Source organism: Amblyomma mixtum, chromosome 3 (genome assembly GCF_055824585.1).
Source record: "Amblyomma mixtum isolate Tamu chromosome 3, ASM5582458v1, whole genome shotgun sequence".
NCBI classification, from domain to species: domain Eukaryota; kingdom Metazoa; phylum Arthropoda; class Arachnida; order Ixodida; family Ixodidae; genus Amblyomma; species Amblyomma mixtum.
The window spans coordinates 161,343,969-161,359,152 of record NC_143014.1 but is presented as its reverse complement, the minus strand read 5'-3'; the positions used below and the strand labels follow the sequence as shown (position 1 = coordinate 161,359,152).

At 52.5% G+C, this 15,184-nt stretch overlaps 1 protein-coding gene across 1 annotated transcript in view; it reads right to left on the bottom strand.

Annotated features, from left to right (window-relative positions):
- Positions 1–14,824: 14,824 nt before the first annotated feature.
- The window catches only part of LOC149352533 (lysosomal aspartic protease-like), a 29,716-nt gene continuing 29,356 nt past the window's right edge, over positions 14,825–15,184 (bottom strand). Inside the window, exon 7 of the mRNA XM_089577194.1 lies at positions 14,825–14,971. Within this exon, the coding sequence (XP_089433320.1) occupies positions 14,825–14,971 (147 nt within the window). The remainder of the gene's footprint in view (positions 14,972–15,184) is intronic.

Sequence of the window (15,184 nt, the reverse complement as noted above, 5' to 3'; positions counted from 1 at the left end):
CGAGTGCCTTAGCATCGCATCCAGAAGCGAGGTATCTCCACAACCACAACATCGGGTTTGCATTCTCTGCCGATGTACAGGATGTTTTATTCTATACCTCACCAAGAGTTGTTACTTCTTTGAGACAATGTATTGACAAGTGGTGGTGTCCCTTTCCAGTGTGCAGACGCTTGAGCCTTTTTTATGCTCGAAATATTTTCGCAGTAAAGTGTGTGCAGCGTTCGTCCGTGTTTTGCGTATTCCTTGTCTGTGTGTTTGTGCTTCTTCGCTGCCGGTATGAATCAAGAATGTTACAAACTTGCCCAAAAATGTGTTTTACTCAAGAACATTTTAGAGGGTTCGCCGCTCCGCCGTGAGGTGACGACTCTGCTCGATCTTTGCTAGAAGTTTCACCCCCCTGGTTATATGTGGGCGGGGGTGACTGGAGAATGAGGTGCAGGAGTCGTTTCGAAGACAGAATAGTTTTCTTGCATTTTATTGGCGCAAAATGTGAAAATACATCATAGCGAACACTGAAGACATGCGAAAACACGAAGTCCGACGCTTCTTGCTTCGCTAGTTGCTGCACCGTGCAGCCCCAAGAAATAGTGACAAAAAAAAAAGTGGGAAGAGCGTGTATAGCCACGCCTGCATGCCTGAGGCGTGATTAGAGAAGTGCAGTGAAAAAAAAAAATGTCCACAAAGCCTTATAGAAATGATGCAAGTGAAAGTCCACAAAAATCATTAAACGCGACGGAAAGCTCATGTGACCAAGAGAGGAAGCGGTGCAGCTGTCGCCGAAAACCCTGAACGAAAGCACAAGTGCACCTGGAAGGAAAAGGCAAGCAAGAAGAAGATGAATGAACGTGCGGCGAGACACTCTGTACCCTTCGCCTTGCTTACAGGCTGCCTTCTCATGGTCACGGCATTGTCTTTGCTGACACCAACCACCGGCTGTCTTGAGCTCAGAGGTCGCGCTTATCAGAACAGTGCATACGGCCATGCCTGATAACTCTTACACATAATCCCACCTCGGCATGCTTCCCGCGCAGTGTTCGAGGAGGGAGAAAAACGTGTCACACAAAAAGCGCACAAAGCGCAGTTCAACACACACGCGCTCCGAAAGCGTGTGTGAACTGGACCCAAGAGCCTATAGGTGCAGCTTTCCGTCGTGGTTGCTGCGTCCCGCCCTCGTGCAGGCCGCTTCACCGGAGCCGGGCTGAGAGGAGTGTTACCTCCGAGCTCTGTGCTGGAGCAGCACAGCTGGTAGCAGCTGCGGCTGCCGCGGCTGGTCCATCGCTGCCGCTTCCCTGACTAGCGTTCAATAGCTAGGCGTGCGTAGTTTCTCGCTCCGTGCCTGCCAGTCCTGGATTGGACAACGCGGAGAAGGCGTGAGCGGAGGCGAGGTTGACGAAAACCACGCGTCTGTTGCGCGCTCTAGTATTAATTCCAGGCTCACCAGTCAGTAGACTCCGCGACCGGGGGCAGAGACAGCCGGACTGCCATGGCGGCCGAGCGGGCGTCGGCCGGCGCTGGGGGGAGGGCGCCGTCGACGCTCCGGGTGTGGACCGCTGCCTTTGCTCCCGGTTCCCGGTGTAGCCTCCTTTTCCTCGGCGTTCTCCATGAGGGTGCTGCTGCTGGCGCACGATGGGGCCTGGACAGGCTCGCGCAAGCAGATGAACAGCCGAGCTCTGCGATGATCGACTGCCGGCTCAGGTAGCCGTTGACGTTTACCTGCGCCCGCGCCTTGGACAGCACTCTGCCCTCTCCGACGATGGCGGTCAGCCGAGGCACACCCCGGCTAGAGTGTACTAGAGTAGATTCTAGTGTACTAGAGTGTACTAGAATAGATTCTAGTACACTCTACCCCGGCGCCGCACCCAACGCCGGCGGCGGAGGCGGTGTCGCCCCCACCTCCACCTCCGCCGGCCCGGCTTCGAGTGCGGCGTCAGCGCCTGTGCGGATCGGGGGTTTGCGTTGTTGTGACCGTACTTCTAGCCACGTGGGCCAGACCAGTAGCAACCATGAATAATCAACGAGGCCGACAACCCCGCGACGACCATGGGAAGTGGGATGCTTGGAATGCCCCTCCGAGCCTCAGCGGATTAGTGTAGCAAGAATGCCAGGGGCCATTGTCAGCAATGACCCCAGCGAAATTCCTTGATCGGAGGTATTGTCCGGGCGACCACAGAGGAGGCTACGGGCCGGCGCCGGTCACGCTGGCGGATAATTGAAGAATTCTGTGGCCCCGACTCGCGTTCTGGGAAATCGGCGGGGAAGCAAGTTTATTCACCTGCTGGAGGACTTCGGGAGATTCCTTTCCCGCAGGGCTGGATGAGGCGGCAACTCCCCCTCTCATCGACCCCGCTGCGAGAGAGAGTGGAAAAGCTCGCACCTGCCCAGCCGTGGGCGGTAACAAGAACGTCCCCTTCGGTCCATCGGATTGGACAGTGCTCGTCGACCATTATTCCCCAGCCAGGGATCTGGGGAAACCGGACGATATTTAACTCGGCCGTGAGTGTGGCCGAGAGAAGCCTGCTAGCTCCAGTCGACTACGGTTGACGAAGACGTTCCCCTTCCACTGAGAGCCATTCTCAGTCCTTCTCTGTAAATAATGTAAATAAGTGTATAAAGTTTTCGTTACCTTCCTCTAAACCCAGTCTCCCATACTCCTCGTCCAATCACCGGTCACCGGCCATGCTACCCGGGTCGCAACAGCGTGCTCTAGTTCTGCAGCAACTTTTTTGTCGGCGCTGCCAGTGTCACTGGCGACGCATGCCTGCTAAGGGCTCTCGGACAAATTAGACCTTAGGAGACTGGATTGAATTTATTATCATTAAATAGTTGCTGCGTGGTGATGAATTTCCAGAGGAATAGCGTTCCATGATCTTGATAATTCGATAGTCGAATCCGTACTTTCCTACCGTTGAATATATTTCAAGGCTTGGTCACTGGCAAAAGCTTACACCGACGTGGAGTTTCTTTTTTCGATGGAGGCGGAATTCTAGATCCCCGTGTACTGCGCGATGTCAGTACACGTTAAAGAACCCCAGGTGGTCGAAATCTCCGAAGCCTTTCACTACGACGTCTCTGATAGCCTGAGTCGCCTTGGGGCGTTAAACCGCATAAACCAAACCAAACCAAACCAGTTCCTTTTTTGCTTGACTACGCTCAGAACTAAAAGGAAGAATGTAACACTTAGTGTGATGGTGATTTGTTCCATCTCTTCTCTTGTTTTGTCATCTTTTTTAGTCGTTTTAACTTCCAAGGGGAGTTATGGTATTAATTTACAGCACCATTAATCAGTCTTGTGGCGGATTGATTGCCTCAAAATGCCTTTGCTCCCCTATGGCTTGCAGTTCTGTGCTAATGGTGGCCGAAAATGTAACGATGGTAGTATTGATTAATGTTAATGTAGATGAGTATAGGAGTGATCTCTTAGAGCGGACTTGGGTTTCCTATGTCACGAGAGCCACGGATGGCGTGTTTGCGGCGCGCGCGCGGGGGAGACGGGCTCTCTTCTGCTTGGGGCCGGGGAAGCGCGTTTACGTTCGGCGCGAGGCTCCGCTCTTCGCCGGCTGGCGCAAACCCTCGTGGGGAGTAACGTTCCCCTGCATCTCGTCCTGTCCGGCCTCGGAGTTTTTTTCTGCCCTACCGTGGGCGAACATTCGCTCGTAACCGTGCTGGTGAGTCGGACGTCCTAGATTCCTCAGCGTATTTTGTTGCTAGCTGGCGTTGTTTTTGTGTTAGCAATAAACGCTTTGTTTGTGTCAGCCAGTGTGTCGTTCCTGTTGTGTTTCTACCCCCCCCCCCCCCCCACTTAACTCTCTTTGTGTGTTCCCGTCACACCTGTGTCCACTTAGGCCATGTCCAGAGGCAGTGCGTCGTTCTGCGAAAGTGGTCTTCATACACGCGCCCCATGCAACCTCATGACAGGTGGAAACGAACACGAGGGAGGTATTCAACTCCTGGATTCCTGGTACCACCACTTCTGCCTAACTGCCACGACGGGCCTTCCGGAGTTCCCCTTAAACGTCACCCAAGGCACCCAAGTATTGACCTTGCGACATTGTGTGCATCTGTCAAGGTGACATGTCTCAACGCCAGCTGCTACCTGCGGAGACGAGCGTCTGCCAAGCGCCTGCCATTCAACCGGTCCTAGCTCTTTTGTCAACCGCGGGGTGGCGCCGCGGCAGGTGTTCGCATTTGGGGAATTTCCTTGGAACAAAGATATGGAATCCACCTGGCCGGAAACGACTAGCCCTTCAACATGCTCTTCTGGACATTTCCGATTATCCACGGGCCTCAGCGGATGAAGCGAGGTGACGACGCGGCAGGTGTTCGCCCATCTTGTTTCCTCGAGACAAGATATGAAATCCACCTGGCCTGACGGGCCACTTCCGACTATTCAAGGGCCTCAGACCTGCTTCATTCTGGGTAGGGAGGGTGAGGTATTGACACACGTGCCTTTAATGCATGATTGCTGTTTTTTGTTTTCTCTATTTTTACGCTTGTGAGTGGCAACAGTGTATCCGGGTTTGACAAGGTGTCTTTGCGCATGTCTGTGTAAATGTATAAATTGACTGCGTACGTATGAATAAAATTCAGTTGTAAGTTCAGCGCCGTCAGTCTGTTTCCCTTGTCCTCTGTCCGTGTTTGTAAGCGCTGGTTTTTTCTACAATGGACCTCAGACGAGGAAGACGACGAAGAGGTGAACGACCTTGGAGCACCCGGACGAAGTCCCTACGATTGGTTGAAAAAGGCGGGAAGATCTCGGGAGGGTCTATTTAAAGCGCTCGAGCCATTCATCGAGGAGCCATTCCCGGAGCGACTCCCTGAGCGATCCGCTCAACGTTTCCTGAGTCTTCTCAGTTTTTACCATGTTTGTCTTTTTGTAAATAATCATGTAAAAATGTAAATACAGTTTTTCCTTCATTTTCCCCTACTCCCCGTCTCCGGCCCACGTCCCTTCCTCCTTCGGCACTGCGGCGGTGCTCCTGGACCCGATGCCTGGTGGGACACGCTACTAGCTCGGCAAAACATATCAACTGGTTGGCAGCGGTGGGATCGTCCACGCTTGGTCCTGGCTTCAGCAGTGGTGAGCGCTTGACTTTCTTTAAGAATCTGCCAGGCTGATAACTCTGGAAATTTATCAGTACCTGTAGATTAATCTTCTGCACGTGCTCGCTAAAGCATTTCACGTAGCAGCTTATTGTTGAAAGTCCTCGTTCGGAAGTTGCCATGGATTTGAGCAAACTAAAGAAGCCAGATTTGATTTTGCTGTGTGAAGAGCTGGGTATTGAGGTCGGGAAAGGTCGCAGAAAGCCGCAGCTGATTGAGGCTATTGAGGAGTGTGGTGTCGCGGACGACGAAATTGCGGAGTCCTGGGAGATCATTCAAGAGGGGATCAGGAAGGCTAAGGAGGAGGCCGACAGGGTAGAAAAAGAACGCCTTTACCAAAAGGAAGCAGCTAAGGAGGAGGCCGACAAGGTTGAAAGGGAGCGCCTTTACCGCAAGGAAGCCGCTAAGGAGGAGGCTGACAGGTTAGACAAAGAACTTGCTCTGAAGCGTTTAGAGTTGCAAATTGCGGAGGCAAAGCGCACCGAGAATAATTCGACCAATAATCAGGAGGTCTCGACACCTAGAAAAATTAAAATCAAAGATCTTCTACAGCCTTACAAAGCAAATGAGGACATCGGGTTGTTCCTCGTAAACCTCGAGAGGGTTTGTGAGAAAGAAGGAGTACAACGAGAGACCTGGCCGCAGAAAATATTGCATGTGCTGCCTTGTGAATCGGCCGAAATTATTGCCAGGTTGTCAAAAGAAGATGCTGATAACTAATACAAAGTAAAAGCAGCGCTTCTCAAGAAATACCGACTATCAGCGGATGCATTCCGGCGCCGCTTTAGAGATGCCAGGCGGAAACAGGGCGAGACGTTCCAAGATTTCTCATACAAGTTAAAAGCCGATCTCATTGAGTGGCTGAAAGCGGAGGAGGCTTATGAGAGTCGCGACATGGTCATTGAAGCAGTCTGCCTCGAACAGCTTTATGGTTGTCTGGGGGAAGAAATGCGCTTGTGGGTGCAGGACAGGCCAGAAAAGAAAACCGTAGAGCGCGCGGCAGAACTTGCTGATGAGTTTGTGGCCCGTCGGGAATCTGAAAGAGCACGTGTTCGGCCCATGTCTCAATCTGACAAAGATAGTCGGGCGCGTTTTCCAGGAAATGAGAGAACTAAGAAAGCAGCGAGAAACATGTCGTCGAATGGTCCTCCCGCACCCAACAACAAAGATGCTAGCAACAAGGAAGACGCTAAGAAGGAAAAGGCTTTTGAAGCCAAAAAGCCGATCGTGTGTTTCCGGTGCCGAGAGCCCGGACACCTTTCGACCGGCTGCCGTAACACAAAACTTATCTTCTCATTTCTGGATAACGAGGACGACAACTTCCGATTGTTGCAGCCCTATCTACGGGACCTACAGGTTAACGGAAAACCATGCAAAGTTCTCCGCGACTCCGCTGCAACGATGGACGTTGTCCGCCCAGAGTATGTTAAGCCAGGAGAATTTACAGGTGAATGTGCCTGGATACGGCAGGTAGTGGAGGAGAATAGCGTATGCTTGCCCATCGCCCGCGTCCCAATCGAAGGACCATTCGGGGTGCTTCACACCGAAGCAGCAGTGTCACAAAACCTGCCCAAGCAGTATCCTTTCATTTTTTCTAATCGCTCGGATATGCTGCTCAGAGAAAAAGGCCTTAGTTTTGGCGATCACGCTGTCCAGGCTCTCACTCGTGCAAAGGCTCGAGAAATCGCAGCGCATGCCAAGCGCCTGGAGGAAGAGGGCAGGAATGAAACTTTGATCCAAGAGCATGTCCACAATGATGAGCCAGACCAGGACTTACTCACTTCTGGCACAGGGGTAAAAAGTACCGATAGTAGTGCTGGCTATGGTGAGTCTTCCGAATCAAGCGCAAGTGATGAGCTGGGGCTAGGAGAGGGATTGAATACGAATCTAGTGTTGCCCCACTCGGATGGCTTTCTCGAACTCCTTCGTGTGGACAGAGAAACGTTCGCCGCTGAGCAAGAGAAAGACCAAACTCTACAAAACTTGAGTCACCAAAGCAACATGGGTGTGTCACGGAAGAACCTAACTTTCCAGCGCCAGTATCAGGATAGGAAAGGTATCCAACACGACCAACTTGTTGTCCCGTCTAAGTATCGAGCTCAAATTCTCGGCCTCTCTCATGGAAAAGGTTGGGCCTGTCATTTGGGAATTAAAAAGACCAAAGAAAGATTGTTGAGAGAATTTTATTGGCCCGGATGCTTCAAAGACGCGGAAAAGTTCGTCCAGACTTGCGACACTTGTCAAAGGATTGGGAAGTCACATGAGATCAGAAAAGCACCAATGAAACTGGTTCCCATAATCACCGAGCCTTTCCGTCGTGTTGTTGTTGATGTGGTGGGGCCCTTGCCGGTGGCTACGTCTGGTTACAAGTACATTCTCACCATAATTTGCCCGGCTACCAAGTTCCCGGAGGCTGTACCACTGAAACAAATCAACTCGGTTGAGGTAGTTGAGGCACTGCTTTTGGTGTTTGCCCGGGTCGGATTTCCGGCCGAACTACAGAGTGATCAGGGCAGCGTTTTCACCAGTGCTCTGACGACTACTTTCCTCGAGAGGTGCGGCATTCGCATTGTTCATAGTTCGGTGCGGCACCCGCAAAGCAACAGCGTGGAGGCATGGCATTCTGTGCTAAAGAGAGTGCTGAGGGCTTTGTGTTATGAACACAAAAGAGACTGGGAGGCTTGTTTGCCTGCTACAATGTTTGCATTGAGGTCAGTGCCTCACGAAGCCACCGGTTTCAGCCCAGCAGAGTTGGTATATGGCCGATCCCTGCGGTCCCGCTACAGATGCTCCGCGAGGCATGGGAAGGGCGCGGAGAGGATCCCACTGTCGTAGAGTACGTCTTGCAGCTGTTAGAACGCCTTCAGTCATGTCGCGAGCTGGTAGAGGTCAACATGAAATCCGCTCAGGGACGAGCAAAACTTTATTACGACCGGAACGCCAGAAAAAGAACTTTCGCCGTTGGAGACAAAGTTCTTTTGCTTAGTGCCTCACGGAAGAACAAACTAGAGGTGCTGTGGGAGGGCCCCGCGGAAGTGATACAGAAGCTTTCCGACACTAACTATGCTGTTAGAATTCCTGGCAGACGCAAAGAGGTACGCATCTATCACACTAATTTAATGAAGCCGTACCGAGAGAGAGAAGCTGTTGTACACCTGGCTCTGAACGCGCCTGAGGAAGTGGAGACTGAGATTTTTTTCCCGGAGTCCGCGTTAGATTCCGCACTCGAAGGGCTTTGTGAGAAAGTTGGCAGTGATCCAACGCTAGACGATAATCAGCGAAGGGACCTGGTAGCTATTCTGCGAGAGTTCGGCGACCGTTTTGTAGACCAGCCCGGGAGAACGAGCTTGATGGAACATGACATACAGTTAACTTCTAACGAGCCCGTTCGGTGCAGACCCTACCGTGTCTCGCCTAGGCAGAAAGAGATACTGGCAACAGAGATACAGCGGATGCTAGTCTCAGGACTGATAGTGCCGTCGGAGAGTGAGTACACATCCCCGATCATATTAGTTGAAGCGCCCGGTAAAGATCCCCGGCCCTGTATCGACTATCGTCGTCTGAATGAAATCACTCGAGATCAGAGCTACCCGATTCCAAACCTGGAGGAGAGGGTCGAGACCATAAGTAGCGCTCAGTATGTCTCTACGCTAGATCTCACTAGAGGGTACTGGCAGGTGCCTCTGACTGAGCAGGCGAGCCGATTTGCCACCTTTATTTCCCCCTTGGGAACGTTTCGCCCTCTTGTCCTTACCTTTGGCCTCAAAAACGCGCCGTTTTGTTTTTCCCGGCTTATGGACCGGGTCCTGCAGGGCATGCATGACTACGCACTTCCGTATTTGGATGACATAGCTGTCTACTCAAAGAGCTGGGAGTAACACTTGTACCATCTAAAAGAAGTGTTGACACGGTTGCGAGAGGCCGGCTTGACAGTCAGGGCTACGAAATGTCAACTGGGGAGAGCGGAAGTTACCTATTTGGGCCATGTCGTCGGACGCGGTTACCGGCGTCCGCTAGAACTAAAAGTAGCGGCGATATCTGAATATCCCAGGCCAGGCACCAAAACAGACATTCGTTCTTTCCTCGGGCTAACCGGATACTACCAACATTATATCCGAAACTTTTCCGAGCTCGCGAGCCCCCTCACGGACAGCTTGCGAAAGAGCGAACCTGTGAAAGTCGTGTGGGACCTCCCCAAGGAACGCTCATTTCTTGCCCTCAAGGCAGCCTTGACTAGCCAGCCCGTTTTACGAGCCCCTGACTACGAACGGTCGTTTGTTCTGCAGTGCGATGCCAGCGACCGCGGTATGGGCGCCGTCTTCAGTCAACAGGCCGAAAACGGAGAGGAACACCCCGTAGTATTTGTTAGCAGGAAGCTAACGCTACGCGAGCAGGCGTACAGTGTGTCAGAGAAGGAATGCGCCTGTCTCGTATGGGCAATCCAGAAGTTACAGTGTTACCTGGCAGGATCTCGGTTTACTGTGGAAACCGACCACTGCCCTTTGACTTGGCTTCGGAACATGTCAGCTAAAAACGGTAGACTCCTTCGTTGGAGCCTGGCGTTACAGGAGCACTCATTTGACGTGCGTTACAAAAAGGGACGAGATAGTGGCAACGCTGATGGCCTCAGCCGAAGCTTTCCCGTGTAATGCCCTTTCCTGACTCCCCAGACGTTATTCCGCTATGCAAATTTGTATTTTCTTTTTTTTTTGCTTTAGCGGGAATCATTTTTTTTTTCTGTTTTGTATGTGTGTTCAGCAGCTCCACCTTCTCTTTATGCTCTCACGGGAGGTGGCTTTCTGTGACATAAACCGTGCTACGGCACCCCACCCCCCCAAAAAAAAAAAAAAAAATTTAGAAAATTTTCCTGCCTTTTGGCTAACCAAGCTCTGTGTATTCTGGTTTGGTCAAACTTGGAAACTTTCGGAGGAGGACGTAAATTTCACGCGACAGCTCATTTTCTCTAAAGAGACTTTGTTGACCGAAAACAGCTTGGCAGTTCTTAAAGTCGGTTTGGCGCTTTCTGCTTGTTGGGCTTTGCACCTTGCTGGTTGAGACCGTTACAGTTGTCAACGAAGCAAGAAGAACCTTTGGACCCAGCTGTGACCAAAAGCCGAACGGACACAACTCCGGGTCTCTGCGCGCAGCAGCGTTGGCTGCAACCACTACGAGACCTCTTCGGGCGGCGGACGTGCTGTTGTGTTTCTACCCCCCCCCCCCCCCCCTTAACTCTCTTTGTGTGTTCCCATCACACCTGTGTCCACTTAGGCCATGTCCAGAGGCAGTGCGTCGTTCTGCGAAAGTGGTCTTCATACACGCGCCCCCATGCAACCTCATGACAGGTGGAAACGAACACGAGGGAGGTATTCAACTCCTGGATTCCTGGTACCACCACTTCTGCCTAACTGCCACGACGGGTCTTCCGGAGTTCCCCTTAAACGTCACCCAAGTATTGACCTTGCGACATTGTGTGCATCTGTCAAGGTGACATGTCTCAACGCCAGCTGCTACCTGCGGAGACGAGCGTCTGCCAAGCGCCTGCCATTCAACCGGTCCTAGCTCTTTTGTCAACCGCGGGGTGGCGCCGCGGCAGGTGTTCGCATTTGGGGAATTTCCTTGGAACAAAGATATGGAATCCACCTGGCCGGAAACGACTAGCCCGTCAACATGCTCTTCTGGACATTTCCGATTATCCACGGGCCTCAGCGGATGAAGCGAGGTGACGACGCGGCAGGTGTTCGCCCATCTTGTTTCCTCGAGACAAGATATGAAATCAACCTGGCCTGACGGGCCACTTCCGACTATTCAAGGGCCTCAGCCGAGGAAGACGACGAAGAGGTGAACGACCTTGGAGCACCCGGACGAAGTCCCTACGATTGGTTGAAAAAGGCGGGAAGATCTCGGGAGGGTCTATTTAAAGCGCTCGAGCCATTCATCGAGGAGCCATTCCCGGAGCGACTCCCTGAGCGATCCGCTCAACGTTTCCTGAGTCTTCTCAGTTTTTACCATGTTTGTCTTTTTGTAAATAATCATGTAAAAATGTAAATATAGTTTTTCCTTCATTTTCCCCTACTCCCTGTCTCCGGCCCACGTCCCTTCCTCCTTCGGCACTGCGGCGGTGCTCCTGGACCCGATGCCTGGTGGGACACGCTACTAGCTCGGCAAAACATATCATTCCTTTCTTCCCTCAGAGCAATGCCCGCCGTGGTCGGCGTGCGCTCGGTAGCGTACGCGATCACGGAGTGGGGTCCGGTGGTTTTGAACTGGGTCAGCTGCGATTAAACGGGGGTAAACGTATTTATCTCTCCATGGCAGCCTAAAGTGGGGCGTGCTCTTAGAACATTGGACGACTGTCTGTTCGGTTCGAGGAACGCTCTTTGTCCGGACTTGACGAGTGCTAGGCCTAGCGTGAATTCTGATCGCTGGGATTTGCGGCATGCTTTCTGGAGTGCGAGGTGCATTGCGCCGCAGCATGTGTGAACTTTTCGACATGCTCAGCACGCTTTTCGTCAAGTTTTCTCTGGAATTTCTTCAGCACAAGAACCACGTGGTCCGCATCGAGGGAGTGCGAGGCCTAGCACCCGCGGAGTTGCCGAGCCCAAAGCGAGTGAGTACGGAAGCCGCGTGGGTGGTCCGAGTTTTCTGTATATATTTTCTCGCTGTCTCTGTTCCGACTCTGGGAGTCACGGCTCCGGGAGCCAGGTGGCCTGGGGCCACGGGTGCCGCTACGAGCTCGCTGGTATTGCAGCTCGGCACTGGGCTCTCCGACACCGTCCGATACGGTGGGCGCCGACCGCTCAGAAGCTGCTTCGGGCAGTGAGCGGGGTAGGACCGCCCCACAGAGCTAATATCTCCTCGCGGCTGCGTGCACGTAACCCGTTTCGGGTCTTCCTTTTGTTGAGGGTCATTGTGACGATGGTAGTGAGGCCTAAGGCTTTTCATAGCTGCCTCCACCATGTAGGAAGAGACTCGACCACCGGACCGCGGTGTTGAGAGGGGGCGCACTTTGATGCCCACCCGTTTTGAAACATCGCATGAACTGAGCAGTCTCGTTCAACTCAAGAAAGGGCTTTGTTCGCTCGAACTTTGGGTTTTGCACGGCCGCCCGACACGTTTTGCTAGCGAGTTGAGCATTGAGCCACGAGGCCCTTGTGGACGCCGTTTCTCCTTCCGTGACCTACGTTAAAGGCATGCGGAGTGTGTTTCGGAAATCTTGCAGATCCAGTGGAGCCACCCAGGCTTGCTGTCCCGCGCACATCGTCTCGCTGCCGCCTGCTATGACGGAGCTGCCTGTATCCTGTTTGGCGCATCCATCCGGGGCAGCCGTGGCGAGACCAGTCAGCAGTCACCTCCGGCTGCTGTTACCCTGGCGACTACCGCAGAATCCTGGCCTGAATTGTCAACCGGCCTCCTCTTGCGAGCCTGTGGACACGTAGTCCACGGGCCATGCGAGTCGCCCCAGCGGAGACCTTCAGGCCCCCTTCAGAATAGCGTGGAAGTCTGCATGGAAGCTGTCGGCGTGACCTCCGCTGCACGACCTGCCTCAAGTGCATGAAGACCAGGAGACTCCTCCATAGCATGCGCTTGCAGGCGCGGGGATCTATTTAAGGTTGGGGGGATGTGGGGACGCAGTTTACTCGCCCCTGAAGTTTGCTTTCCCGTAACGCACCCTCAACTCGTCCCTTGTGGTTCGCTTCGCTGCAATGCACCCTCTTTAGCCATTAGTTACTTTAACTAACAAGGGATTGCGCCTGCGTCGCAGCGACGCGAGCGCCACGGATGGCATGTTTGCTGCGCGCGCGGGGGAGACGGGCTCTCTTCTGCTTGGGGCCGGGGAAGCGCGTTGACGTTCGGCGCGAGGCTCCGCTCTACGCCGGCTGGCGCGAACCCTCGTGGGGAGGAACGTTTCCCCGCATCTCGTTCTGTCCGGCCACGGAGTTTTCCTCTGCCCTACCGTGGGCGAACATTCGCTCGTAACCGTGGTGGTGAGTCGGACGTCCTCGATTCCCCAGCGTATTTTGTTGCTAGCTGGCGTTGTTTTTGTGTTAGCAATAAATGCCTCGTTTGTGTCAGCCAGTGTGTCGTTCCTTTCTTCCCTCAGAGCAAGGCCCGCCGTGGTCGGCATGCGCTCGGCAGCGTACGCGATCACGGGGTGGGGTCCGGCTGTTTTTAACTGGGTCAGCCGCGGTTAAACGGGGGTAAACGTATTTATCTCCCCAATTATTAAAACCTCCACACCTATAATAGGCTTGGTGAATTAAAAGCCAGCTGTAGCGCCGAAATACGGGACAGGGGAAAAATATGGAGAGACGAGCGAAGATAACATTAGTGTTCCCACTTAATGCGAAGTGGAATTTATTGTTCAAAAATGGCACTGCCGTCTATGGCACTCGTCTATCTCCACCAATCACTATTTCACAACAGTAACTGATATTCACATGCAAAACATTATCGTATTCGCTGGTATGATGGCATACCGTGTGGTCAGGAATCATGGCTGGTGAAGTTCACTGGTCATTGAGCATGGTTAAAATAAGGATGATGCTCCGGGACCGCTACGGTTCCTTTGCAATGGGGGAACCGATGGACGTATCCACGTTTTTGTAGCACTTAAAAGCGTTTTTGTAGCACTTAAAAGCATTTTATGACTTGGCATAGATAGGATGCTAGGTGCCATCGTTCCTGTCAAGTGTGTTAGGCGTTGTCTGGATGATCAGTGACTTGAGGTTTTGGCGGGCTAATAGATTCGTTTCCGCGGTCAGTATCTTCGCTTCGTCCGATTTAATCTTGTGGCCACTTTTGTTCGCATGCTTGGCGATTGCGTTCGTTGTTACTTGTTCGTTTCTCACATCGTTCAGATATTCTCTCAGGCGTCTTGTGAAGACACTAATGAACAACCGGCGCAGACAGTTTCGTAAACGATGCCAGGAAACTTGCCACGAGGGAGCTGCTCTTTCGCGTTAACAAGTTCAGCCCTTATCTTGCTAGTTGGAACAAGCGCGATTTCGACACCGTGCTTGCGCAAAATGCGCACAAGCGCCTCGCTGATTCCTGCTACATACGGGACAGGGGCTCTTTTCGTTTTCGTTCTTACATTGCTTCCCCTTCCTGGGAAGCAGCTGCTTACCATTCTTCGTTCAGTGTCCGGATGAAGTGATAGCCGTTTCTTTCCAAGTCAAGTTCTGTTCTTTTCATCTCGTCGTTGATGATGACGCCTTCGCAGCAGACTTGTCTGACGTGGTCACGGTGTAAGAAAATATATTCTTACATCATGGGCGCGGTTGATCAGAGATGCAACCACTGACCGCTTGTGATTGACTGGGCGCACTGAATTAAAATCGAGATATCTTCTAGGTTTTGTTTATGGGTGTTTAAAATCCCAAAGCGACTCAGGCCATGAGGGACGCCGTAGTGAAGGGCTCCGGTAAATTCGACCACCTTGGGTTCTTTAACGTGCACTGACCACGCGCAGTACACGGGCCTCTAGAATTTTGCCGCCATCGAAATTCGACCGCAGTGGCCGGGATTGAACCCGCGTCTTTCGGGTCAGCAGTCGAGCCACCACTGAGCCACAAGGGCGGCTCAATATTGCATATAGTGCCATGGTTAGCAAAATAAGAAAAAATACCTTGCGACACGAGGAGGGTACACAACAGGCGTGAGCCATGCGTTGACTTTATTACTTCTGGATGCGTCATTCCGCGCAGGCCGAAAGCAGATGCTGTCAGGCAGCCAAAGCAAACCCGATACGGTCGTTTCCTCGGTCGAATATAGTGTAGATGCGGCGCATAAACACTTGGCCCAAGACCCAGAAGTCTCCGCCGTGATCTTCAAAAGCACTGTAACACCGCAGCTTATCTCCAATCTGGACCTGGAAATAGAAGATACGGCGTGGAGAGAGAGAAACTTGCGGAGGGCAAAAAGCTGGGAGAGTTGGTTAGAATTCATTCTGCACAGCGCTGTGTTTGTTCTGCCTCTTTCTTTGTCGCCGTCTTTTGCGCCGTTGCTGTATGAGAAACTTGTATCTGAGTTTAAATCTTGTCCTGATCGTCTCAGCTCTCGTAAGAGCTAGGGAAAAACTGCT